At 48.1% G+C, this 27,553-nt stretch overlaps 1 protein-coding gene across 1 annotated transcript in view; it reads right to left on the bottom strand.

The window, feature by feature from the left end:
• The window catches only part of Arhgef3 (Rho guanine nucleotide exchange factor 3), a 281,753-nt gene that overhangs the window by 236,422 nt on the left and 17,778 nt on the right, over nt 1-27,553 (bottom strand). The window contains exon 2 of the mRNA XM_032918596.1: nt 10,793-10,886. Coding sequence (XP_032774487.1) covers nt 10,793-10,836 — 44 coding nt within the window. The 5' untranslated portion in view covers nt 10,837-10,886. The remainder of the gene's footprint in view (nt 1-10,792; nt 10,887-27,553) is intronic.

Here is a 27,553-nt window from a genome sequence, read left to right as displayed (position 1 = left end):
AAACACAGACAGCAGACAAACAGCCATCCGGAAGGCCGAGACAGGAGGTTGCCTGAGCATAACAGCTCAGAGTGAGTTTGAGGATCTCAAAAGCAAATAGCTGTGTGTTCGGCTACACTCCATATTTTTCCCCACGTGACCCCTGGTGAGACTCTGGGAGTGAACACCATGCCTAGTGCAGATGCGATGGCCTCTGTGTGTGTCTTAGCACAGTGAATCTGTCACCTGAGGCTGCCCACCCCAGTCAACCGGGGAAGCCAGCAGGTCCTTTCTTTCCAGCACAGAAAAAGACTAGATTTTTCCAATAATGGCGGTCAGTAATAGAGCTGACCAACCATCCAACACACAGGACAATCCCACTATCACATATCAGCTCTGTCCTCCTGCCCATTGTCCAGCACAAACGGTCAACCCTGCTCCTGCTCCTGCTCCTGCTCCTGCCCTGCTCTGGGCCTTTACCTGTGCTGTCCTTGCAGCAACCATGATTATTCTCAAGAAAGTTGCCCAAGGCCCATTCTCTGAACATTCGGTTTGCTTTCAAATGTCCTCCTTATATGAAAAAAAAAAAAAAAAAAGGCACTCCTTACAGCCCTACTAGAACAACTCTACATCTACCTTTCCCTTTCCTTAGAGCACATGTCACCAGGTAATACCGCTTTATACCTCTGTTTTCTCAGTCTCCCTGCATCACTTGAAGGTCAGCACCAGCAATGCAGCCAGCACTGTTGCTCATCACTGACAGGCATTTCCCTGACCCAAACACAATCACACACACGCGCGTGCGCGCACACACACACACACACACACACACACATACATATGCACACAGACACATTCACACATGCACTCATGCACACAATCACACACACACATACACACACACATATATGCACACACACATTCACACATGCACTCATGCACACAATCACACACACATGTACACACACACATATATGCACACACACATTCACACATGCACTCATGCACACATACACAAATTGCACACACACACACACACACACACACACACACACACACACTAATAAATCATAATGGAGCTCCCTTGTAGCAGTCCTCCAAATGCAGTTGGGTAGGAAGAACGGCAAGGCAAAAGCTAGGCATTGACATGTTACAGGGAAATGGTAAAGACCATGAGGCACAGGGCAGCCAGGTCTCCAGGAAGCTAAAATCACCCCTACTCTGCACGGGCGCAATGTGCTTGTTACAGCAGTGTGTCCCTGATGCAGTTTCCACTTTCTATAACATCCCAAGGATGCCTGTCCTCTCTCTAGAATCCTCGTGTTCCCCAGATCTCCCTGGAGAGCCGAGGCAGCCCTTTGTTTGTGGAAAAAAATATAGTAGCTGATTAAAGCTTAGCCTGAGGGGCCCCATAAGATGGCTCAGCTGGTAAGGGCACCTCCTACCGATTCTGATCATCGGACCATCCTGGGACCTAGGGTGGAAAAGAGCGAGGCTCTTAGTTCCCTCTTTAGCACCAAAATCATTTCAAACTCACCACCCTAACAATGGAACATTGAGGCCCATGAGATTACCGGCCCCTGCAGAGCAGTCCCTTCTGGCCCCTTAAATCAGTGCACGTGACAATCATAGAACAAACCACAAGTGACAGGGAAAGTATAGTAAAACTATGACTGTCACATTAAAAACAAAGACAGCTTTTCTGGTGACGATGACCTCCCTATGAGAATACACCTCTCGCAAAGGGTCTCCTTCATCCCTTCCCAGAAGACCAGAGGGAACACAAGAGACAAGAAGAAAGTGCCCAGTGTGGAGCCCTTTCCTACCTGGTGGACTTGAAATGTTCAGGAGGCTGTAATGTCACCACGGTCTTTAGCCGTGCATGACAGTAGGCTTGTGTGTTGGCTGCTCCCCTGTTCTATGTCAGCCTACGGGTGGAAAAGCATGGCTGACAGAAAGATGCTCCTCTAGGAGGAGACGGCACTGAAAGCACCTAATTCGAGATGAGCGGGAACCATCCCGATGGGCACTCTTCGACTATTAAAAACGAACCTGTTCCACACATGAAAAAGAGAAGAAACTATCGTTCCACGCAGGGTACCCATCACCTTGGAGCAAACCAGCATTTGGCAACGTACACAGACTAGCCTTACCTTCATCAGGTCCAGGCACCTCAGCAAGGGAGGGTTTAGCTATCTGCATCACCCTGCCATGGCTCAGTGAGCCCAATGCTTGGACCATAAGGTTGGAAAAGCCAATTTACTGCCCCAGAAACTGTTCTACTCCCATCTGGCAGGAATTTTCTATCAGATTCCCCAGGAGGCAGATTTACATGACGCATAAGGCCTCCACCCTGAGTGGGCAGGTATGCGGACAAGGGCCACTACCTCAGGGCATCAGCTACTAAGTGTCGACTTTGCCAGATGAGTGTGGAGCAGGTTCAAGCCCCTCAGAGATTCTCTTCTCTTACTTCTGCCCTACATGAGATGTATTCTCAGTGTGAGGATAGGCAGGCCAGCACTGAAGCCCTTTCTAGCACTTACTGAAGAGGTTCACACTGTACTTTATTGAAAAAATGCATGTTAAGACAGAGTAACAGAAACATGAATGACATGGGGAGGAGTAGCAGGGTCCTCTAGCAAGCTCTCTGTGTCTCCCTGCCTCTTACCTATCTCCTCTTAAACTACAGGCACCACGAAGGCCAAGTCCATTGTTGTGACCCCAGGAAACCTGACAGAGTGCTTCATGCAGGGACCTGAATTGCTAATCAGTGAAATCATTGAAGGTGAAGCAGAGGCTGGGCACTTACACAGTTCCTTCTTGGCTCTGCGGGTGGACAGAAGAATGGTTTAGCGATAGATAACAGCCTAGGGTCCTGTACTGTGTCTTCCTATATGTCAGTCAAGTGTGCAGGAGACAAGCTAACCACTTCTTAGCATACCGAACCCACGCATCAACTTGAGGGATGGTGTCTCACCATTATCTCCTCTAGTGTACAGGTTTTTTTTTTTGTTTGTTTGTTTGTTTGTTTGTTTTTTGGTCACAACATAGAGGTATGTGGGAAAGGGAACCCTCAGTTGAGGAATTTCCCAAAGCAGATGGCCCCTCTGGCCATTCCTGTGAGTTTGTCTTGGTTGGTCACTGATGTGCAAGAGCCCAGCTCACTATGGGTGGCACCATTCCCTAAACAGATACATTTGGGCTGTATAAGAAAGCTGGCGGGGCATGAACCAGTGAGCAAGCCGGGAAGCGGTGTTCCTCCATGGTTTCTGCTACAGCTCCTGCCTGAGTCCCTTCTCGATCTCCCCTCAGTGATGTACTGTGATCTGAAGCATACGCTGAGATAAAGCCCTTTCCTCCCTGAGATGTTTCTGGTCACAGTGTTTATCATAGCAACAGAGAGAGAGAGAGAGAGAGAGAGAGAGAGAGAGAGAGAGAGAGAGAGAGAGAGAGAGAGAGACAGAGAGAGACAGAGAGAGACAGAGAGACAGAGAGACAGAGACAGAGACAGAGAGACTGACAGGAAATTTCAACAACTGGGAGAGAGCCATCACCATCCCCTGACACCGCCCTGGCAGCAGGCCATCCAGGGAAAGGATAACTACCTGAACTAAGAGTATGACTCCAAGCTCTCCTAATGGGATTAAATACATACCTCTCAAAACTATAGGACTCCACCCCTGGGGCAGCCTCTGTAGCTGCAGCCCATTCTGCAGAGAGGGAGGAAAAAGAGGGTCCAAGAAGATGAGAGGCATGTGTATGGAGGGCTTCTGTGCCTGGGAGAACACTGACTTCAATCTAAGACCTAGAATTACCATTGACCTTGGAGTGGGTACTTATGAATCCCTTTCCCTCTTCTGCAAAATGGAGGTGAGTGATTTATCCTTCCCTGGTTTGTTATAAGGTCTGGAGCCAATGAATGCACACAGCCTCTACAGAGGCTCCCACTCCAGCAGATAAGGCTATGCAGAAGTTAGCCACTGGAAGACATGGGGAAGGAAGGGGCAAGAGTTTGTTTCCTAACTGCTGCACAGATGAGTTTTATTATTGTCAGTTGTTTGTCTGTTAAGATGGGGTCTCTACACGGTCCAGGTTATTCTCAAACTCATGGACTCAACTGATCTCCCTGCCCGGGCTTTCTGAACACTGGGCCACCGGCTTCCACAGGACAGTTTCTAAAACACTGTTCTAAATCCTGCCTTCGGCCAGAACAAGGTTAGATATATTTTGGTGTGGTGGGGGAAGAAAGCAAGAAAACTGATCTTGAGGTTCAGAAGCCTAGATCTGGGCCTTAAAACCACAGCCTGGCCCTTTTCTTCGCCTTGAGAGGTCTTGGGTCCTCATCTGTAAACTGCACACTTGTCTCATGCCCTGGCCACATGTCAGAACTCAGTAGACCCTGAGGATCAGAAGTGATCTGTCCAACAGCTGACTGGGGGTGGCTGGGGGTTGCACACAACACGGACCTCTATTTAGAAACCGTGCCATGCAACCTGATCTTTTAATAGGCTCTGACAAGCCCTGAGTGAAAGGTCTACTTAACTGAACTTTTAGTCAGCACTGACCAAACACGTTTGGTGAAAGACTCCATTTTTTTCCCTCCTGGTGTTCCTATTACTGTAAAGAGGAAACTACTTTCTAAGGAGCTGCTTGGGAACGCTGGGGAGGGGAGAGGTACGGTGCCTCACTGAAGGTCATGAAAAGGAGGAGCTGCAAACTCTTAGCTGTCACGTTCCAGCTTGTGAAAGTCACCGGTTGAGCTCTGGAGACTTGAGGGAAGGTGAACAGGTTCCGTGCACCCCTTTAAGTGGTAAACAAAGAGCTAATAAAAACCAATGAATAAGACCAGCTCAGGGCTAAAGAGATAGCAGCTGAGAAGTGGGCCAGGGAAAGATAAGGACCAACAGCTAGCAGGATGGGGAACTTTTACAGGGCTCTGGGGCCCACTCTGGGAGCAATCACAATGTGGGACCAAACTCTTCCTGGAGCGGCCTGCATGTTACTGCTTCCCAACCAAGTCAGCCCACCAAAGCCGTCCCTAAGCGAAGGGTATCAAACATAATCTGTTCAACAGCTGATACAGGGGAGTGCCCTGGGCTACACAGCAGGCCTCACTGCAGCATGCTAGGCCCCTCCTTCCAGGAGAGGAGTGTCTAACAGAGTCAGCACACAGGAGTGGTTCACAGTCAGCGAGCAGGTCCTACAGATTCAACCTAACGCAGAACACAACAGTTTGTGTACTGACTTGGTTTTTGAGACAAGGTCTTGCAGCATAGGCTGGCCTGGAATTCAAAAACCTCTTCCTTCAGACTCCAAGAGCGTAGGGGCTAGAGCAGTGGCTCAGTTCCTGCAAAGGACCCTAGCAATCACGTGGCAACTCACAATATATCGTGCCTATACCTACATGCAGGAAAACATTCACACAGAGAGAGAGAGAGAGAGACAGACAGACAGACAGACAGACAGACAGACAGAGAAAGAGATTTTTATTTAAAATAAATTGGTCCTAGGGTCTCTCATACACTGTGTGAGTGCTCTATCTCTGAGCTTTCTTTGTAACCCTGGGTCTCCTTTTATTTTTTTATTTATTTTTTTTTTTTTTTGGTTCTTTTTTTCGGAGCTGGGGACCGAACCAGGGCCTTGCGCTTACTAGGCAAGCGCTCTAACCACTGAGCTAAATCCCCAACCCCTCCTTTTATTTTTTATTTTAAGTCAAGGTTAAGTTGCCTAGACCGGCTTTAAACTCCCAATGTAGCCTAGGGAGCCTTGGACATTCAATCCTGTGCTTCAGCCTCCTATTTCCTGGGATTATAGGTCAGGGCCATCAGGACTGGCCCCTGACTTTCATCATTGCTCCTTAAATGATACAGTAGACTATCAACTATATATTATTTCTGCTGCACTGCCTCATACAGGCCAGCAAGAGCTGATTAACAGATCTAGAAAGTTCTCTGTCTTCTTTGCAGAGAGCCTGACACTGAACGTAAAGGCTTGAGCACCTTTGAATATTGATATTTGTGAGGATCCTGGGGCCAATTTCCCATGGGCACCAAGCAGCAACTCTACTGTAATAGTTAAGCCGGAGAGTACTTTGATTTTGAAGACATGCACGTGTACACAACCTGTGAGTAGAAACTAGGCAAAGAAAGAAATACCCTTCCTTGGTCATTTTCCTTCAGTGCTGAGGCTTGCTGGGTAATGGAGTGTGGACTGATGAATGAATGAATGAATGAATGAATGAATGAATGAATGAATGAATGAATGAACGAACTTGGTCTTTCTAGTTCCTCAGCATGACTGAAGTTCTCACTACAAGCCCACTTCACAGGAAGACTGATAGAAAAGACAAGGAGTTTTCTTCTGAGAATTCTCTTTGCACCTGAGGGAACATCAGAAACTCTCACAACAAAATAATATTTTCTGGTCATAGTCACTGTGTGCAACAGGACCCTTCGCTCGCTGGGGTTTTATCACATAGAAATCTGACGTTCTTGGGCCCCTAGAAGATCAGTTCCCACCTAGAAGAGGAAGCAATCGGAAATGATGGCCGTGGATACTGTGAGAATTTTTTGTAAAACCTTGGTTAAAAGACGTTCATAGATCTCAGGAGCAAAGTTGCACTGTGCCGAGAACTGTGTAGCTAGTTGGTAAGGCACTGTCCTCACAAGGCGGGCTGGCTCCGGGTCAGACTGTGGTCCTGCATTGTGCTGGTTAATTTGATGTCAATTAGATGCAAGCTAGAGTCATCCAAGAGTCAACTGAGGAAATGAACCCAGATTAGGCTGTAGGCAAGCTTTAGGGCATTTTTCTTAGTGACTGATATAAAAGGACCCAGCCCAGTGTGGATGGGGTCACCCGTGGGCTGCTGATTCTGGATTCTATAAGAAAGTAGGCTGAGCAAGCCAGTAAGCAGCACCCCTAACGTGTACACACACACACACACACACACACACACACACACACACACACACACACACACGGCCTCTGTGTCAGCTCCTGGCTCTCCAGGTTCCTGCCCTTTTATAGTTTCTGACCTGATCTTTTGATGATATACAGTGCTGTGGAAACATAAGCTGAATAAGCCCTTTCCTTCCTCTTTGGTCATGGTGTTTCATCATAGCAATAGCAACCTAAAGACAGGGGATATGTGGACTGGAGAGATGGCTCAGAGGTTAGGAGCACTGGCTGCTTTTCCAGAGGTTCTGAGCTCAATTCCCATCAACCACATGGTGGCTCACAACCATCTGTGATGGGATCCGATGCCCTCTTCTGGTGTGTCTGAAGAGTGACAGTGTACTCACATACATGAAATAAATGAATAAATCTAAAAAGCAAAGCAAAATAAAAGAAAAAGGACAGGGGATGTGTACAAACATGTTCTCCACTGACCCACGCTCACCAAGTATGCAACTGCCCCTCATCCCAACTCAATTCTCAGTTCTCTGAGAAGGCGAATTGTACCTATCTTTTGCTTCTAGTACCGTAGGGATATACAATAAATGCCCATGGAATGACTCAACAATTCAACTGATGGGCTGGCTCTCCCAAGGGACTTTCAGATAATAAAGCTCTAGTTGTGAAACTAGAGGGAGGGATCAGGCTTCTGGGATCAGCCAATCCCACAAGAGGTAGCTTTGATGCTGTGGAAAGAGCCCCAGTCAGTCAGACCCCAGAGACCTGAGGCCAGCACATGCTCCTATAGCTTGAATTTGGAAAGTTATTTCCTCACTATTATGCTTAAACAGTAAGGCATGAAATGCAGTAAATCTATGACTTCTTCCATCTCTGTGTATTTTTAATGATTTTTTTTTTAAATTACGGAGTGGGGGCAGTATGTACGTGTGAGTGCAGGTGCCTGAGAGGGCAAAATAGGGTGTCAAATTCTCTAGAGCTAGGGTGACAGGTAGATGTCAGTCAACATAGGTGCTAGGAACTGGACTCAGGTCTTCTGCGAGAGCAGAACATGTTCATAACCATTAAGCCATCCAGCCAGCCCCCCGAGTTTTTAATGCCTTTGAAATATGTAAGAAAAGTATCTGAAATTGCACTCCGCCTGCATTTCTTTTACTTGTACATTCAGCTATGTACTTGGTTTTGTGGTACTGGGGTGGAACCTAGGCCTCACACACACTAGGCAAGGCTGTATGTACTACTGAGCTACATCTTCAGCCCCTTCTGGAGTTGCCTAATCTTTGAATGACCTCTAAAAGGAAACACTTTAGGGCAGAGTGACGAGTTAGGTTTACCAAGGACAAGCGAAACACTCCCTCCCCACTCCATCCCGGCAGACTCATTTCTCCAAATAAAATATATTCACGTTCCCACAGCAAAGATGCTCAGCTTGGGAAATCCATCCTCAGGAGGACCTGGCTGAGCTCGAGTGAAGCCTCTGGTCTCCAGAGTACACAGAGCAGAGGTGCTGGAGAGACACAAAAGCCCAGGGCCCGATGCTGGATGGGGACACCGCCCCCTCCTTGGCCACCCTCCTTTCAGCTCCTACTCTCTCCGAGAAGAGCCACGGATACCCAAGCAACAGGTGCAAATGGCTAAGGCAACTGCAGACAGGGCATGCTGACGGCAGAGCTGTGCCCCACGGGAGAGCTCACCTCTGAGCCAGTGCGACTCAGTTACTATCTAACGAGAGCACAGGTTAGGAGCTGAGCCTCCAGGAGGAGACCAAATAGTCACGAGTTTCCTTTTTGCTCCTTGGAGGGCTTTTGAATGGGGTCTCATCTGTCGCCCAGGCCTACAAAAGGGGGAGAACAGCACTGCTCATTCCTTCTAGAGCCCCTGTGAGGATTCAAGCAGGGAAATAGATCAACGGATGCACAGAGAGGGTTGACCCGTGGCACACATCAGCCTGTCGCCGGTGCGGCAGCTGAGCAGATAAGGAAATCCACCTGAAGTTATGAAATCTAACCCCAGGCTCTTCAAAGCCTTCAGAGAGCCAAAAGAGAGGCTCTGCTCCTGCACTGGGCCCCCCGGGACAGCAGCCTGGATGCTCTTCAAGAGAGAAAGCAAAGCTGCATCTGCACCTGGGAAAAGCCAGGACTGCCCAGGTGCCCGGGTATGCTGGAGCCCTGGGTCTCTGGAGAGGTCGCTCCCTGTGAGTACAGAAGTTTATGGGTACCACCGAGAGATGGAACCAAGCAACAGTCCCAAGATGGACTTCCCCAGAGGAAGAGGGAGAAGAAATTACAACCCCAGAGAGGGTTGCTGTCCTCCCAGCAACAGTAGAAATTAAAGAACAGATCTGAGATTTACAGGAAGTGGGTAAACAGGAAACCTGCTACCCCATTGACAAGCCGAGCTGTGATCTTTAAGGAGTGACCTGATCATGTTTATTAGATTCTTATAATGTGTATTAGGATGATCCAGCGACTCTCCTCCTTGGTAACCACCACAGAGAACCATTAGCTTGCATGCCCAAAGGAATATACCATAGCACACATCCCGACAAAGCCAGAACCAGTCTAACCATCATGAGCTGGCTCGGCGATCAGTGAGATGGACACTCCTCATGCTTGGTGTGGCCTGAAAACAAAGGAGACCGGCACAGGCTGCCTCAAAAACATTATAGGATGCACCATTAAATGTTTTAAAGGGTTGTGAAAGAGGCCGGCCAGCACAGCATGCATTTTAAAGAGAAGAAATGGAGGGCAAAAGATGGATCCACGGGTGGGTAAAACAGTTTGTAAGGACCTGAGCTTGGGCCCCCAGAACCCACATATACACTAAGTAGGCATGGCAGCCCACCTATAACCTCTACACAGGGAAGGCTGGAGCAAGAATCCCTGCAGCAAACTGGCTACCAAATCTGGGTGAATCTGCAAGTTCTGGGTTCAAATGAGAGACCTTGCCTCGATGGATAAGGTAGAGAGAGATAAGAAAGATACCTGACTTCAAACTCTGACTTCCGTATGCATGACTTCCGTGTGTATGCGAGACACACACACACACACACACACACACACACACACACACCAGCAACAACAGAACAAAGGCTAAAACAACAACAGAATCAAGGAGAAGAAATGAAAGAATGGCCTTCCATTTATATATCTAGATACCCAGGGAAAGTTCTGGAAGGAAATGTAGATATTATATAAAGGACAAGCATGGACTGCATTGACCATAGGAAAGAACAGGAATGGGTTCAGGACTGAGAATTAAAATTATTTTTTAATTTCTAAAATTAAAAAGTTAGTCTAAAAGAAAGAAAAGGAGGAAAGAAAGAAAGAAACAAAGAAACAAACAAAGAGGGAAGGAGGGAGGAAGGGAGGGAGAAATGTCTCAGAAGTACTCATGTCCATCACTGCTTGCTCCTGAGACTGAGCACTCACAAACACGATGTTCTGAGCAGGTGGGACTGTGTCTGGGATGAACATCCACAGTTTTGCACCAAGACACCTAATTTTACACCACATTGTTCCCACTGATCCCAGCTCTTCTGGGGCTGAGAAAAAAATCCTCCATATTTAACAATGGTTTCTCTCCTCTGGTGGAACAAACAAACAAAAAACAAACAAAAAAAACAAAAAATGTGAAAGGAGATGTGTGTTTGGAGGGCAGAGGGTCAAGCCCAGAGCCTGATGCATGCTGGGAAAACCCTCAACCACCAAGCTCCTCACCTAGCCCCTTGCAACCTCCAGACTTTTCTGGGTCTCTCTCTACCAATGTAAAAGGCAAGGAGTACCCAGAGACACTGTATCAAATTGCTATGCTGTATCAAGGCAAGGAGTACCCAGAGACACTGTATCAAGTTGCTATGCTGTATCAAGTTGCTGCGAACACGTTTTTCCTTAACTGTTACCTTTCCTTGTGCTCCTCCATCCCTCTGTAAATGCACTGATTCATCACTGTGAAATGCTCTGCAGACTCAGCTTGCCAGGCCCAGCTCTTCTCTCCTGAAAAACAAAGTGACCAAGGGAATGGATTAGAACAAAGCACAATGACACATATGAAGGGAAATGTCACAGTGAGACCCAGTCCTCTACATGAACTTAAATCAGGACTTAAATTAAGTCAAATGACCATCATTTATTTACACACACAAAGCTGGTGTATTTCAGCCATAAACACACCAAGAGGGCCACATCAGACGATACCAAATGCTACCCAGGATCTCCTCAAATCCATCCTTTCTTCCACAATCCCGAATTGAACATCCCTAAAAATGCTCCAAAATCTAAAACTGTCAGGATTCTAACAAGATCCCAAGTAAAAAACTCTAGACTAGAAACATTGTATTATTCATGAAATTAATGTTTAAAATATTGCATAAAGGTAACTTTAGGCTATGTGCATAAGGTATATATGAAAGATAAATCCTGTGTTTAGACTTGTGCCCTGCTCCAAGATATCTCATTACGGATATGCAGATATTCCACAATCTGAAAAAAAGTTAAAGCATCCTGGTTTCCGAAAGGGATGATAATGTTTCTGAGCTCTCGGCACTACTTTCCCAAGCATCCTTGCGGTATCTTCTATGGGACTATTGACCTGGTACAGGGCGAGGAGCACAGATGACATCATCACAAAATGACTCCTGGAATGGTACAGGAGCCCTCAGTGCTCATGATGCCTACGTGGAGATCCAAGTTGAAGTACTCAGGAGTAACAGAGGTTAGTGGGGGACAGAGGAGAGACAGGGAAGAACTAGAGAGAATATCCCGTGTGCCTTGGAGGATCCTTCCTCATCTTCACTCTGGGAGCATCTGTCCCCAGGGGAACAGGAGGCATACTCCTAGGCTCCCCATACAGCCACAGCTCCTGAAGATTCCTCACCAAGAAGACTGAGGTTAATATCCCAAGAAAGATGCCTTTCATAGACACGCCTCTAAACAGAAACCAGCTACCTCATTTTGTGTTACACTAAAAAGAGCAGTCAGCTTCCACTCTAGAAGGTCATTCTTTTTTAAAAAAATATATTTTTTAGACTTACTTATTATATATACAGTGTTCTGCCTGTGTGTGTGCCTGATCCCATTATGTGGTTGCTAGGAATTGAACTCAGGACCTCTGGAAGAGCAGTCAGTGCTCTTAACCACTGAGCCCTCTCTCCAGCCCCTAGAAGGTTGTTCTTAGGGATAGCATATTTACTCCAACCCAGTGCCTCCTAGACAGGGATGGGGGTGATGCCGGCCATCTCCGTTCAGCAAATCTGCTGCTACAGCCTTGACCACTGAGCCTCAAAGGCCTGCTGGGCAGTGCTCTGGTTTATCAGTCCCATCTGTTCCACGTGGGTCTGACCTCCTCACAGGTTAAAGCACCATCTGATTGACTCGGATCCAGGTGAGAAGGACCAGATTCCTAGGATGCCTGCCCCCAGCCAGCCAGAGTCAGTGTTAGAGAGACTCCCCAGCCCCTGCCTCCCATGCTGGTCTTTCATTTAACTTGTAAAGATCAGGCCTTGAGATATTTTTAGTATCTGGATCCGTGTGTGAGGCCACCGATCTGGCTTCCATCAGAACTAACTTCATTAGCTGCCGCCCATGCATTCTGGGACGGGTGGGGTGGGAGTGAGGAGAGCTTACCAGGAAGACGACCGACCGACCAACTGTTGATTTGAGAAAAGGAGAGGGAAAAGAAGCAGGGGTTTGAGTGCAGCATTCTGGGGGCGCCTTAGTAACGCAAAGCAGAAGGGAAATATCAACTGCTCATGTCAGAGTCCCTGTGTGGCTAAAATTGTCTCAGCCCACCTCCCTCCAGTCTGGAAGCCAAGATTGCTCAATACCAGCGTCCTCTGCACGAAGCACAGGACCCTCCCCCTCATCCTCAATGAGAGTCCGACAATCCCCACCCTCACAGCACGGGGAAAGGGCACCTGGGAGGAGTAGCTAGCTTGACCTGGGATTACAGAAAGTATTCTGTTGCTCTTTTAGGTTCTGGTTTTGAGAGAGGGTCTCCTGTAAACTAAGCTGGCCTCCAACTTGCTATGCAAGCTCATAGAACCATGAACTTCTAAACCTCTGGTCTTCGATTCCCAAGGGTTGGTATTACAAGTGCACACCACCAAGCCGTTTGGAAGCCATCACTCTTCAGCTTGTACCTGAATGAAGTGCAACAATTTCTACCTCAGTACTGAGGGGTGTCGTGGACCAGGTTCTGACATGGAGGACGTCAAGAATTCTCACACCAGACCTAGTAGGGAGGTGCTGCTACTCCCTCACCCTAGGCATCAGAAAACTGGGATGGAAGGGGGGTGCTTGAAAATGTCAGAGGGTATACTCGGTGTCCCTGAGATGAACACTCCTGTCTCCCAACCCCCAAAATTTAAAAAAGTTCATAAAGAAGAAATGGTCACCCAGACCACAGATACTAAATGACAAACAATGAGCAGGAATGTGACCTTAGGAGTCTGCAATCCTTGCCACTGTTATATATAGATCTATATAGATCTTGATCATGAATGAATGAATGAATGAATGAATGAATGAACATGGACACTGAGCCCAGAATTATCAACTCCTGTAAAAGGAACTTATCACACACCTCACTTCACACCACTGGTAATAAACACAGCCACCATTGCCTAAGGCACCTGCCCACAGCCTGCAGGGGAGCCAGGATCGAGGACATTACAGAGCTCCAGGTGGCCGAGACCTGCTCCGTTCCCAGGTGATGGCAATTCTTGTACTGAGCATTGGACGACACAGCCTGGGCTTTTCTTCACCACTCGCCTTGGTCAGTGAGAGACAGACAAAGATGAGATGGAAAGTTCTGGGTCAATCGCAAGCTCGCCTGCCGTCAGCCATCGCAGTTACTTCTCTGGAAGAGGAATCTGGTATGACCACGCCCTCATTCCACTCCTCAGCTGCCTGCAGTCGGTACTTACTGGCATTTTCTGAGCACTGGCCTCCTGAACATATGGTACTACTGTGTCTGCTGGCTATGAGGTCCTGTTGTTTTGTCCCTTCAAAGTATCTATTCCCAGAAGGCACAGATGCTAGCAAGAAAGTAAAGCCACCAGAACTCAGATTGCTGCTCTTGGAGCATCTTGGGAGACTGTGGTAACATCAAGTCACTATACACACTCAGCACAAGATGTGTTCCGGAATGTCTTACAGTAGCACTTTTTTTTTTTTTTTTGTTCTTTTTTTCGGAGCTGGGGACCGAACCCAGGGCCTTGTGCTTCCTAGGCAAGCGCTCTACCACTGAGCTAAATCCCCAACCTCCCCGTAGCACTTTTCTAAACAGTATTTTCCCATTGCTGTTGCTACACAGATTAAGTAACGAATGTGTCTTAGCTAAGGTTTTACTGCTGTGAACAGACACCATGACCAAGGCAAGTCTTATAAAGGACAACATTTAATTGGGGCTGGCTTAAAAGTTCGGAGGTTCAGTCTATCATCATCAAGGTGGGAGCAGGGCAGCATCCAGGCAGGCCTGGTGCAGGAGGAGCTGAGTTCTACATCTTCACCTGAAGGCTGCTAGTGGAGGACTGACTTCCAGGCAGCTAGGACAAGGTTATTATAACCCACACCCACTGTAACACCTACTCCAACAAGGCTATACCTCCTAATAGGGCCACTCCCTGGCCCAAGCATATACAAACCATCACATTCCACTCTCTGTCACCCATAGACTTGTTCAAACACATGAGTCTATGGGGGCCATACCTAAACATAACATAACGCAAAATATATTTAGTTCAACTTCAAAAGTCCCCATAGTCTATAGCAGTCTCAACAATGTTAAAAGTCCAAAGTTCAAAGTCTTTTCTGAGATTCATCCAATCACTTAACTGTAATCCCCAAAGCAAGACAGGGAACCAGCTGGGCAAACTCCAAACATCTCCATGTCTGATGTCAAAGTGGTCTTCAGATTGTCAACTCCTTTTCATCTTTGTTGACTGCAACAAACTTCATTCTCCTGGGCTGGTTCCACTCCCTGTGAGCAGCTTTCCTCGGCAGATAGCCATAGCTCTGGCATCTTGAACATCTTGGGGTCTCCAAGGCAACTTCAACGCTATAGTTTCTTGTTTCAATGTCTGGGGTCCACGCATGATCTTCTGGGCTCCTCCAAAGAGCTGGCATCACTTCTCCAGCTCTGCCCTCTGTAGCACTCTAAGCTCAGGTTGATCCACTCCACTGTTGCTGCTGTTCTTGGTGGTCATCCCATGGTACTGACACCTCCAATATGCTGGGGTTTTCCACTGCAACTAGTCTTCACCAATAGCCTGTCAAAGGCTCTCTTCATGGTGCCAAGCTTCAATTTCTTTGCAAGGCCCCTTCAGTCCTTCACCATCCACTGCAACTGAGGCTGCACCTTCACCAATGGCCTTCTATGGCCTCTCACAGTGCTAAGCCTCAGCTGCTCTTTGTGACCACTTCGTGCCTTTAAAACCAGTACCACCTGGGTGACTTTTACACATTACCAAAAACCACATGGCCAAAGCTGCCAAGTTCTGCTGCATGCTGGGGCTGGAACATGGCCCCCTGTTCTATTACATTATCACCAGCTTTCTATTTTTCAACTCCTTGGCTGACTTGGGACTTGCTCCATAGACTGACTTTGAACTCAGAGATCTGCAAGCCTGTCTCCTAAGCACTGGAACTAAAGGTGTGATTCACAAATCCTGGATTTAAATTTTTCTTCACCTAGAACTTGCTCTATTCTAGGTCGGCCTTGAACTCAGAGATCTGCTTGTCTTTGCCTCCTGGGGCTATAGGTGTGTGTGTACCACTATGCTTGGACCTAAACTTAACTGAGTGGAATCTTGCCCAAAGATCACTACTCCCTTAATTCAATTTAATATTTTGAACACAGAATTCAACTCCATTCCACTTGGTGGTGCCTCTTTAATACTCAAACCATATATTTTGTACTTTTACTTTTCCCCTTGCTCCTTTTCGTTAAAATGCTCTTTGTAAGAGTGAACTCTAGTAACCACACAACAGAATTTACACCAGGCTGTTTTAAGACTTCCTTTCTTAAAGCAATTAATCTAAATCTCTTCACCTGAGCCTCAGTCAGACTCTTCAGACAATGGCAGCCACATTCTTCCCCCAAAATACCACAAGAACAGTCTCTAGGCCATATACTGAAAATCTCCACTGAATCATCTTGGGCCAGGTCTGAACAGTTCAAATCGCTCGCAGCACCAATGTCTTCCATATTCCTACTAGGATGGCCCATTAAGTCCCACTTAAAGCATTCCAATGCTTTTCAAATCCAAAGCCCCAAAATCCACACTCTTCCAAACAAAAACATGGTCAGGCCTATCACAGCAATGCCTCAGTCCCTGGCACCAACTTCTGTCTTAGTTAAGGTTTTATGGCTGTGAACAGACACCATGACCAAGGCAAGTCTTATAAAGAACAACGTTTAATTAGGATTGGCTTACAGGTTCAGTCTATTATCCAGGAGGGAGCATGGCAGCATCCAGGCAAACATGGTGCAGGCAGAACTACATCTTCATCTGAAGGCTGCTAGTAGAAGACTGACTAGGACTAGGGTCTTATAGCCCACACCCACAGTGACACACCTACTCCAACAAGGTACACCTCCTAATAGTGCCCATGCATATACAAACCATCACAAAATATGTCCTCTAAAAGGACTGCCCCTCCTTCCGGAAGCACTAGAGATCTTTCTTTCTCTTGCATTTTCTGGCTTCCAGGGGCTGACCTGTACGTACCCCTCAGCTGATCTCTCTCTCCATCTTCAGAGACAACAATGTGGCATCTTCAAACCTTTGCTCCTCCCTCAGCTCTAAGTGTCATGTCTCAATCTTGGACACTGCCTCCCCACGACTTCCCTCTGTCCCTGGGATGATACTGGCCCCTCCAGAATAACTCAAGACAATTTGGCCCTAGGGAACCTAACATCTACAGAGTCCCTCTTGACACCTAAGGTCACCTACTCTCAAGTATTACAAGTGATGGGACCCACACCCTTCTAGGTCAAGGGCATCCCTGAGAACAGAGGTTCTCAACTTTCCTAATGCTGTGACCCTTTAATACAGTTCCCCATGCTGTGGAACTGTAAACATAAAATTATTTTTGTCGCTACTTCACAACGGTAATTTTGCTATTGTTATGAATTGCAATGTAAATATCTGATATGCAGATGGTCTTAGGGGACTCCTGAGAAAGGGTCATTCATTTGACCCCCAAACAGGCCATGACTCCCAGGTTAAGAACCGCTGTTTCAGAGGGTCTCTGAAGTTACCACAAGCCCCTAACCCAAACACCACACAAAAGTTCATCAAGAGGAAAGCCACAATATGCAACAACTCGAGCTGATGGCACTTGTACACTCTTTTCAGAAAGCCGGGGGCGGTTCCAACTGCTCAACCTTTCAGCCATCAGGTCAGTGGTTAGAGGAATAAACAATGTCTAGTAGAGGGCAGAGGATGGCGTTGGGGACTTCTGGTGAACTTAGGTTTCTTTCTCTCTCTCTCTTTTTTTAAGATTTATTTATTTATATGTAAGTACACTGTAGCTGTCTTCAGACACACCCGAAGAGGGCATCAGATCCCATTACAGATGGTTGTGAGCCACCATGTGGTTGCTGGGAATTGAACTCAGGGCCTCTGAAAGAGCAGTCAGTGCTCTTAACCACTGAGCCATCTCTCCAGCCCTTCTTTCTCTTTTTTTGTGTATTTTGCTTCTGGTTTTTTGTTGTTGTTGTTGTTGTTGTTGTTGTTGTTGTTGTTGTTGTTTTGAGATGGAGTCTCATCCTGTAGCCTAGACTAGACTAGAACTCACAGCACGACATAACCAAGTTCTTAGTTACAGTGACACACGCTGGGAACCTAGCACTAGAGAGGCTGAAGCAAGAGGATGGTGAGTTCTGGTAAAACCTGGCCTATGCGTAGCACAACCTTAGCAAGACCTTCTTTCCAAACAAGGAAGAAAGGAAAGCGGAAGAAAGAAAAAACAAACAAACGACAAACCATGCAATCTGTTTCTGGAGCCCAGTGGGTTCCATAAATATAGAAGTAACAAATATATCAAGACCCTTCATCAAATATGATCTCCTCATTTGTAGATCTCAGAAATGGACCACACCCCCAAGAGAGACTCGTTCCTGTGTCCCCTGCTATGCACTTTATAAAAACTTATCAGCAACCAACAGTCAGGGTTTGTCTTCCAGGCTTTTATTGGAGAGAGGAGAGAGAAATGGATACATCTCTCCCTGTAGTCTACCCGCCTCAGGCCTAGAGCCAAAGGCAGTGATAAAGGCTTATTGAACAGTTTGGTCTGGGAGTACAGGGTCCCAAGCCACCTGCCCCAGATGACCTCACCTCCTCAACAGCCAAGAAGGATGACCTAGAGCCATGGCTATAAAGCAAGGCCACATCCTTCAAGGACAGCTACAGACACTGCACTGAAGCAAAGATAACAAGCTAGACCCGTAGCTGCCCATCAGAGGCAGCACACAGAGCCAGCAATGCTGATGACAGGCTAAACCCAGTGTTCCCGTCCATCAAGACCTGCTCCTCAGCTAGTTTCCAAACACAGGTTGGTGTCACAGGGACCCCGCAGGGCAGCTGTGGCGGCAGGGTATTCTATCCAAGTATCCACCGGCCATCTTTGGCTTTCCCACAGTGGTCTGGAGCATCTTTACCGATACAAGCAAGAAATGCTTATGCCCCATGAGCTCACAGACTCCTGAGCATGAGAGGAGAAATGACTAACAACCCCGCCCATCAGCAGGGCATCAAGTGGATGAGGACAGCTCAGAATAGAGGACAGAGCCCCTGTGAAGGCAAGGAAAGAGACTCGGGTGCGTCTTCATGGGATGTGACTGAACACGGGAACAGCCGCTTGCTGCTTTGAAGGACAGACGATACCTAGAAGAGGGCACAGGATGGCTTTGGGGACTTCTGGCAAACTTAGGTTTCTTTCTCTTTTTTGTGCGTGTATTTTGCTTTTTGGTTTTCCAAGATAGGATTTCACTCTATAGCCCAGATGGGACTAGAACTCATGACGTGGGGTAACCCAGACTCAGTCTGGACTCAGAGCAATCCTCCTGTCCCAACACATGCCAGCTTCAAAGCACAGGCAGGTGCCAGGTGTCTCCTGATCCAGATGTAACAAGCTCAATCAGGCCAGACTGGTGCCTCGAAACTAGTCATGGTGGGAATTTAAGTCAAAGAAATCGGAATATACCATAACTCATGGCTACCTTTTTTCCACCTGTCCCCCGAAGCTGGCTATTTAACAATCCCAAATATGCACTGTGTGTCTGCAAATATGTCTGACACTTGGAAGAAACAAATCCGTGGGGCTGGGGACATAGCTCAGCAGCAGAGCACTGCCATGCTGTGAGTGCAATGCCTAGAACTGGGATGGGGAAGGGAGGCAGGCAATGACAGAGACAGCTTCATTTTTTGAAAAAAAAATGTTTGCACATGTATACCTGTGTGGGGTGCATGCATGTTTGTGTGTGTGCATGTATGCATGCATATGTGTACACATGTGTGTGGAATCCACAGGTATGTTGATGCCAGGTGTCCTCCTTGATTATTTCCCCATATATCAAGACAAGATCTCAGCTAGACGGTAGTGGCCACACATGCCTTTAATTCCAACATTCAGGAGACGGCAGCAGGCTTATCTCTGAGCTTGAGGACAGCCTGGTCTGGAGAGTGAGTTTCAAGACAGCCAGGGCTACCCTACCTCAAAACACACACACACACACACACACACACACACACACACACACACACACACATATCTCACTTGGACCCAGAGCTCTGAATCAGCTCTTCTAACCAGTTTGTTCCAGGAATCCCCTGTCTCTACCTCCCTAATGTCGGGATCCCATCACACCCATCCAGCATTTGCACAGGTGTCAAGGATTCAAACTCTACTCCACACACTTGCGAGAAAAGCACTTTGCCCACTCAGCCACCTCCCTGGCACCCAGTGCTATTTTGAATACCTGCTTCTGAGACGGGATACAGGACATGGAGCTGACTGAAGGTGATGGCAGGCCTCAGCGTCACTAATGATTTTAGGATCTCTTCCATTATTTTCCACGTTTTTGTTTTGTTTTGTTTTGTTTTTAAAGCACTGACCAGCTTGGTGTGGTGATAGAGGCAGGGCGATTACAAGTTCAAAGCCAACCTGAGCTACACAGTGAAACTCAGCATGAAAAATAAAAATGAATAAAAACAAAACACCATAGACTAAAGGCACAGCTCTTGCCTGGTGTGCACAAGGGCTCAAGTGCCATCCCCAGACCCACAGGAAAAAGCACCAAGCATCCCAGCACAATGAGACATAGCAGTTAGGAAGGGCTCCACAGGTGGGAGATGAAGAAGGCCAAGCCTGAGAGACGCTGCATGTGTGCAGCTCTGATGGGAACGTAAGAGCCTGGAGGACCAGCACGCTGGGGTCCCCTCTGAGGAGAGAGAGGGCAGAGGATGTAAGCTCAGCCATTTGAGGTCCCCTGGGCCTCACCAGAGGTGCCCTGAAGGTACCTTCCTCATACCCGTGCCACACTCTTCCCTTACCCTAACCCCACCAGTGTGAGCAGGTGTCTCCCCACCTGCCCAGGGTGGGGGTGGTGGTGGTGGTGGTGGTGGTGGTGGTGGTGGTGGTGGTGGTGGTTCCCTGACCGAGCACACTCAGATGTACGAAATGCTTGGTGAACAGATGGGAAATATCGGGGAGCTGGGTGCTCTCCCCTCTAACGAGGGCGCCACACAGCTGCTACAGCTGGGAAAACAATGCAGCCCTGGTGAGGATCTGACCACACCAGGGTCTCAGGAAAAGACCCTTGGTCCGTACGCTGTCACCCCGGAGAGAGAAGAGAGCTGCAGACAAGGGCCTGGGGCGCTGGGTTTCCACATACAGTGTCACGATGCCGCAATGCTGAACCAGAGCCAGCGCTGTGATCACACATGCTCCAGCAAGAACTTCCAACTCAGCTCTGCCAGGCGGCCTCGGGGCTCTCCTGAGAGCTTAGCTGCACACAGAGGGACCATCCCAGTTTTCTCTGGGTGTCTGAAGACGAGCTCTGTGGACCCAGCTTCCATCCTATGCTTGTTTATGGAGGCTTGGGTGGAGCTCTGGTCAGTCCTCAAGTGAAAGGAACCAATCCCAGATTCCAAGAGAAGAGGGCTTGGAAAGGAAACTCATTGCTGGCCCCCAGGTTTCCCTTCTTTAGTCTGAAAGCTACTTCAGTTTCACCCAGGGCATCTCTTCTCCCCCATGTTTTACTTGAGAAAGTTCCCATTGTACAAAATAATCGGAACAGCTCAGCTGGTAAGGCACTTTCTACCAAACCAGATGACCTGGTGTGTAATCCCTGGGACCCAATGAGTGGAAGGAGAGTCCACTTGTACACACTGTCCTCCCCTCTCCACATGAGTGCCATGGAAAACACACGAGCGCGCGCACGCACACGACACACACTCACAGACACATACACAGACACACACATAGACACACACACTACACACACATATACACACACATACACACATACATACACATACACACACACACACACGACACACACACACACACACACACACATACACACACACACACACACACACACACACACATACACACACACATACACACACAGACACACATACACACCCATGCACACACACTACACACACACACTGCACAAAAAACCCAATCAACACACACACACACACATACACACACACAAGCACACACAAACACAAGCACACCCACAGACATACAGACAAATACACACACACACAGACACACACACTACACACACAGACACACACACAGATACACACACACACACATACACACAGACAAGCACACACAGACACACACATACACACACATACACACACACACAAACACACATACACACAATATAAGCACACACAGACACACACACACACACATACATACATACAAGCACACACATATACACACAGAGACACAGATACACACCTCACAGACACAGAGAGAGAGAGAGAGAGAGAGAGAGAGAGAGAGAGAGAGAGAGTAATGTAATGTTAAAGAGTAGGTGATTCCAGAGTTGGAGGTGTGAGGCCCTCTAGGTTCAATTCTGATCACCCTGAAGAAAGAAAATGAAAACCCAGCGTGGTGGCAAAGAGCTGTAATTCTAGCTATGCCAGGCGACTGGCACAGGACGACTGTATGGACCAAGAAAGTCAAGACCAGCCTGGGCGATATCGTGAGATCCCTAACTCTAAATTAGTAAGCAAGTAAACAGTTTAATGCAACAACCAAACCTAGAAAAGCCTTGAATTGTATAAAGCCACATTACTGTCTGCCTGATTCTCTCAAGGCCCCTCTGCTCTGTTCTCAGTGGACGATCAATACATTTTTCTTGGCAGACAGGAAACACACGGTAGCTTATAAAACCACAGGAGACCCAGTGGCAGGAGGACGTGAGATACCCAAGTAAGTGGACACAGGTCTAGGGTTTCCCATCCTGTGCTTACTACATCCAAGACAAGTCCACTTTCAGGAAGGGACATAGGCTGGCTGCCCAGGGGTCTGAGGACCACTGTCATTGCTGCCCTCTTCCACAGTGTCGCTGGCAACGGTGCCAGGCTCTCTCCTGTGCTCAGCACCTGCTGGGGCTTCCAACTCTCTTTTCTACTGGACCCTTTCAGCAGCACGCACAGCAAAGACTCATCTCCTCATAGCCGAGGACACGCAGGCACTGAGAAGCCAATGACAAGAAGAAGAAACACATCACCCTAAAAGTCAAGCACACTTATCCCTTGTAGCCAAAGTCCCCAACAGAAGTGGTGGGAATAGAGGAACCGTGTAAAATGACCACTAAATGCTCTCGTGCTCAGTTTTCAAATTGAAGCTGCAAAATAGGATCCCCTGGCCAGGCAAAGTTTGCTGACCTGACCCTTTGCCTACCAGGGTCTACTGAAGTGATGAGTTTCATGGCGCTGACACATCCCACTCCGGAATTCACTCATCTCCAGAATGGCAGCCCAGTCTGCCACACTGCCAATTATTATACACAAGGGTGCATGGACAGCATCCTCCAAGCAGCCAAAAACTACTTTAAAATGCCACAAACAGGTGAGCGCTCTAGAACGCCCCCCCACTTTGAGACAAGGTTTCTCTGTATAACTCTGGCTATCCTAGAACTCTCTGTAGACCAGGTTGGCCTCAAACTCAGAGATTTGCCTGCTTCTGCCTCCCGAGTGATGAATGACCAAGGCTCACCCAGAGCCTGCACCCTGTGAATGAGGTCACCAAAAGGCCAATGGATGGACACTGTAACCCTCACCTTTCAGAGAATGAGACAGACTCTGGCCTGTGCAGAGTGACCAAGCTCAGGCAGCTAGAACTGGACAGCACCATGGAATGACCAAACCTCCCAAAGTCCTAACAGTTCATAGGTTCCAAGAACGAGTACCCACAGCCTGGGCCTCCTATGACAACCGTCTGGCTGCATGTTAGTGTCATTTTTATGCTCTGACCCTCAAGTGTCAGCTAAGAAAGATGATGCTAAGAGAAGGAGCAACTGTGTCCGTCTAACGCTTTCTGGCACATAATGAAGTTTGTGGGGGAAATCCTGCAGAATCTAAAATTACCCTGGGAACTCCCGTGGAAAGGTGCTGAGGCCGGTGGCTATCTATAACTGCAGTACCAAATCACATCAGCCATCGGAACTAGAAGATAACAGGAGGCAGGTGTAGAACTGAGGCGGAGGATTCCAGACGAGGCTGGTTATATACTCTGTCACAGCATTCACAGGAGGGGCAGAGAAAAGGGAAAAGGGACCGGGGAGGGGAAAGTGGGGAAGGACGCGAGCCCTACGCTCTTCTAGGGTAGAAGAGTTGTTCCCCAATGGCATCCCTTCTAAGGAGCTGCAAGGAGGAGACCATAACCCAAAGCAAACTGGGGTGGGCGTGGGGGCGCAATCAAAGGGGAAGGGAAGGCAGGCAGCAGAGGTCTGTGACTTCCAGACGTGCACACTAGACTGCCGCTGTTAGCTGGGCAACGGGGGTAGGCATGACCAGCTTAAGTAACCTCACTCTCCTTCTTTTCTACCCTTTCCAGAACATACACTCGTTAAACAGACTAAATGGTTATTCCTCCGTCTTTTCCCTTTAAGCTTCTAATTTGGTTTGCATAAATTAACTACCAGAGGACCATCGTATGCAAGTGGACTCCAAGCCCATGCTACAAGAACCCCAGGACGACATGATTTCAGGATGGACAGGCTACTAAAACACCTATACTATAAGATCTTTCATGATATAAACTACCGATAGAGGCCTTAAGTTCTAAAGTTGCACTCCCAGAACTCTAATTTTGCTTCCCCCACCTAGAAGCTATAAGACTTGGGAAAGGACTTTTCTGTGCCTCAGTTTCTCCAACTGCAAAAGGGCCCTGTAAAGGAATCAAGTTTGTGGGGGGCGGGGGTTGTGAGGACTCAAGGAAACAGTCAAGCCAAGAACCCACCATGGTGCCCCACCTATAGTTCCTCCTTTACAGAACACACATGAGGAGGCAAGGCGACTGTCAGGTAGGCTACTCCACAGCTCACTGGACGCTTGCGCTGGTGAGCAAGTCCCACCTCCTATTGCCAGGCACGAGACTTCTGCTGGGCTAACCAAGGCTAGGGTGGCTGGCTAGTTAAAGGGTCTGTATGATAGACCCAGCAGCTTTGCCAAGCATGGAGGCTGAGCACACCGGAAGGTGAGGGAAGGTGAGGAGAAGGCAGATAAAAATACCCTATGAGGAAACATTACAGACCCACCCAGAAGGCAAGACTGTACACGCAGAGAGATGTCGGGAGGCTGAAAACCAGCGCCCCAGCCAGTCAGCGAGTAACCCTCCATATCCCTCTTGAGTACTTCAACTCCTTCCTCCTGGGTTGTTGGAGGCCTCTTTCCAGACACCTGCCCCCACCCCACTCCCGACCTACCTTCTACAAGATCTCCTCTCTCCCCTAACTCTGGGCTCCTAGATTTGGGTCAGCTTTGCAAGACACCCTCCAGAATTCCAGATCCCAAAAGATTCGACTCACAGACGGAATAACTCGGAGGGGAGCACACTGTGAAGTCCTGCTAGCCACACCCAGCCTCTGCCCTGTTATGCTCATTGCCAGCCCTTCCCCCGCTGTTAGGAGACTCAACTAGGGGGCGCCTCTCCCACCATGATGGGCTCTCCTCGCCTGGCAGATGTGCACAGATATCCGACAGCACACTTTCCACAGAGCCTACTGAAAACTTTTGGGGCCTTCCCATTGGGTTATAGTCATTGTGTGTGTGTGTGTGTGTGTGTGTGTGTGTGTGTGTGTGTGTGTGTGTGTGTGTGTGTCCAACAAAAGGCAGGCAATGGAAATAAATAGATACTTCTTGAGGCAAGGGCTGACACTTCAGCCCCATTGCTGCTAAGATAGAAAGAGAAAGGCTTTGGACTGGGGCAAGGGAAGAGCCAACCTCTCAAGAGAAGATGAGCACAAACTAAAATACTGGGGGCGAGGACTCCATGCGGTTGGAGCATCAGCTGTGGTAAAGAGACTTAGCCTTAGGTTATTACTGGTGATAGAAGAGAAACACAAGAGATCGGGACAACCCAGGCCTTTCGATTCCTGACACCACCTAAAGGCCTCGCCTGGTGACCTGGCGCCTCACCCAGCGTGGGGTAACAGGCCAGAGCATGTGGCTTGAGAAGAAGAGCCCTGAATTTCCATGACCGTCACAGGATTTCAGAGTCAGCGTTCAGAGCCTACATGCCAGGGCACAGAATCGCCTAAGCGGAGATGGTTACTTGGCAACAGGCCTATCTGGACCTGGGCATGTGCACTTCTTAGTTCCCAGGGATGGAGGCAGCTTGCTGGGTTTACCTGTGGGAATCGCAAGGATACTCAGTAGTTGGCTCAACCAATCCTGCGTGGGAAGCCAGAGCCTCCTGCCCTCTACCAATACAAACAGTTATGAGCAGTTGAACTCACTGGGGGTGGGGGGGAGGAGTGTTTCAGAAATACAGCTGTCTGGGCTCTTCTGACTAGAACTTCCTGACAGGAGAGCTGGGAAGCTATGCCTTAAGAGGCAATTTTGGGTCTGGAGAAATAAGAGTGACCTCACAGCTTGGGGGAAGGCAAGATTTGCACAGACCTGCCACCTGCCACATGCAGCTCCTTGGCCACTGGTACCACAGCCCTACAAAGAGCTGCTGAGGTGCTGGTGCCAAGGAGTGCTGGGAGTGGGATTTGAACCGAGAAGTCTGATCATTTGGCTCCTTCTTCTACCTTTTACCTGCTAAGTCTCATGTTCCAGCAGCCAACACCTCTGTCCACTCAGACTTTGAATCCAGAGATCTGGAAGGTGCTTTAACTTCTCTTCTGTCTTAGCTATCAGTCCAATCTGGCCCAAGGCCCGATCCTTCTCCCTCTACTCCCCCCAACCCCATCTCTACACTAACAGCTTCTCCGCTCTGACCCATGGGTGTGTGAAGTCGGCCTGCCAGCCGTGTAGCTCTAAGGCTTTGACTATTAAAGGCTCCCAGACTTCTAAAGATACCAATCTTCCCTTCACGCTCACATTGGGGCCTTCCTGTAGGTTGATTCTTCTCTCAAGTGTTGTTCCCTCTCCTTCTCCACCTCCTTAGCCACATGTCATCTTATCTCAGGCCTTTGGTAACAAAAACATCTAAATGCAAGCCGTGTCTGTTGCTTCCTCAGAAAGGTTACAGATTAGAGAAAGTAACACCAGAGAGAGACTGAAGTTGGCTTGGGGACAGGTTGTTGATGGTCAAGGACACTGACGTTGTTATGAGGGTTAAGTTTCATAGGAGGGGGAAAGCCAGAGAGTCAGACAGAGGCTGGAAAGACAGGCTCAGGCCAGACTAGAAAGAAAAGACTGCGAACTTTGTAGCAAGGAGCACGAACATAGGCCTAGGGGCCATAGCTATGGATGGCCATGAACTACACAAGCAGCCATGGGATTCTGGGAAACAAGGGAGTAACGTGCTTATCTGCGCATGTCTGGGCCAACAGGAAGGAAATGAAATCCTCCAAGGCTCTCACCAAAGGTTACCATTGCTCAGGTTACACTGCGAGTGACGGCCAACGGTCACACGCCATTGGTGGAAATGGCAACCTCACTCACGTCTGTGAAAGGCAATCCTATCAATGGCTGCCCAAATTTTAAGTGCATATGCTCTTTGACCCAGAAGTTCCATGTCTAGGAAGGATAGTGACGGCAGCATCCTTTCATGAGCCAAAGAAAGAAGTGGTAGAAATGGCCACCCGGAGCATCTGTCGTGGAAGACAGACCCTGGCTCCTCTTCCTGCCCCTAGGAGTTGGAAACACTTCAGAATTCATAAACTGTTGCATTTGAAAAGGTAACATGAAGTATCATGTGTGTCCTACAAAACCACGGCAGGGCACATTCGGATATGTAAATACTGCTGCGGCTAGAACTGTTTCTGCCTCGTACGTGAATTATCTATCAACTAAGATCAGGTTGGGTACCCAAGTGAATCTAAAACACACTTTTCAAAACTGCAGTGTCTTAATTATACAACTGTGGGGAAACTGGATAACTGAGTGATTATGATGCCAGGGAACCCTTGCTGTGCTCTACAGAGGGTCTTAAGAGCCTCCCACGCATGC

Source organism: Rattus rattus, chromosome 13, assembly GCF_011064425.1.
Source record: "Rattus rattus isolate New Zealand chromosome 13, Rrattus_CSIRO_v1, whole genome shotgun sequence".
Classification (NCBI taxonomy): domain Eukaryota; kingdom Metazoa; phylum Chordata; class Mammalia; order Rodentia; family Muridae; genus Rattus; species Rattus rattus.
The sequence above is the reverse complement of the archived record's forward strand: the minus strand, read 5'-3'. Positions and strand labels throughout refer to the sequence as shown.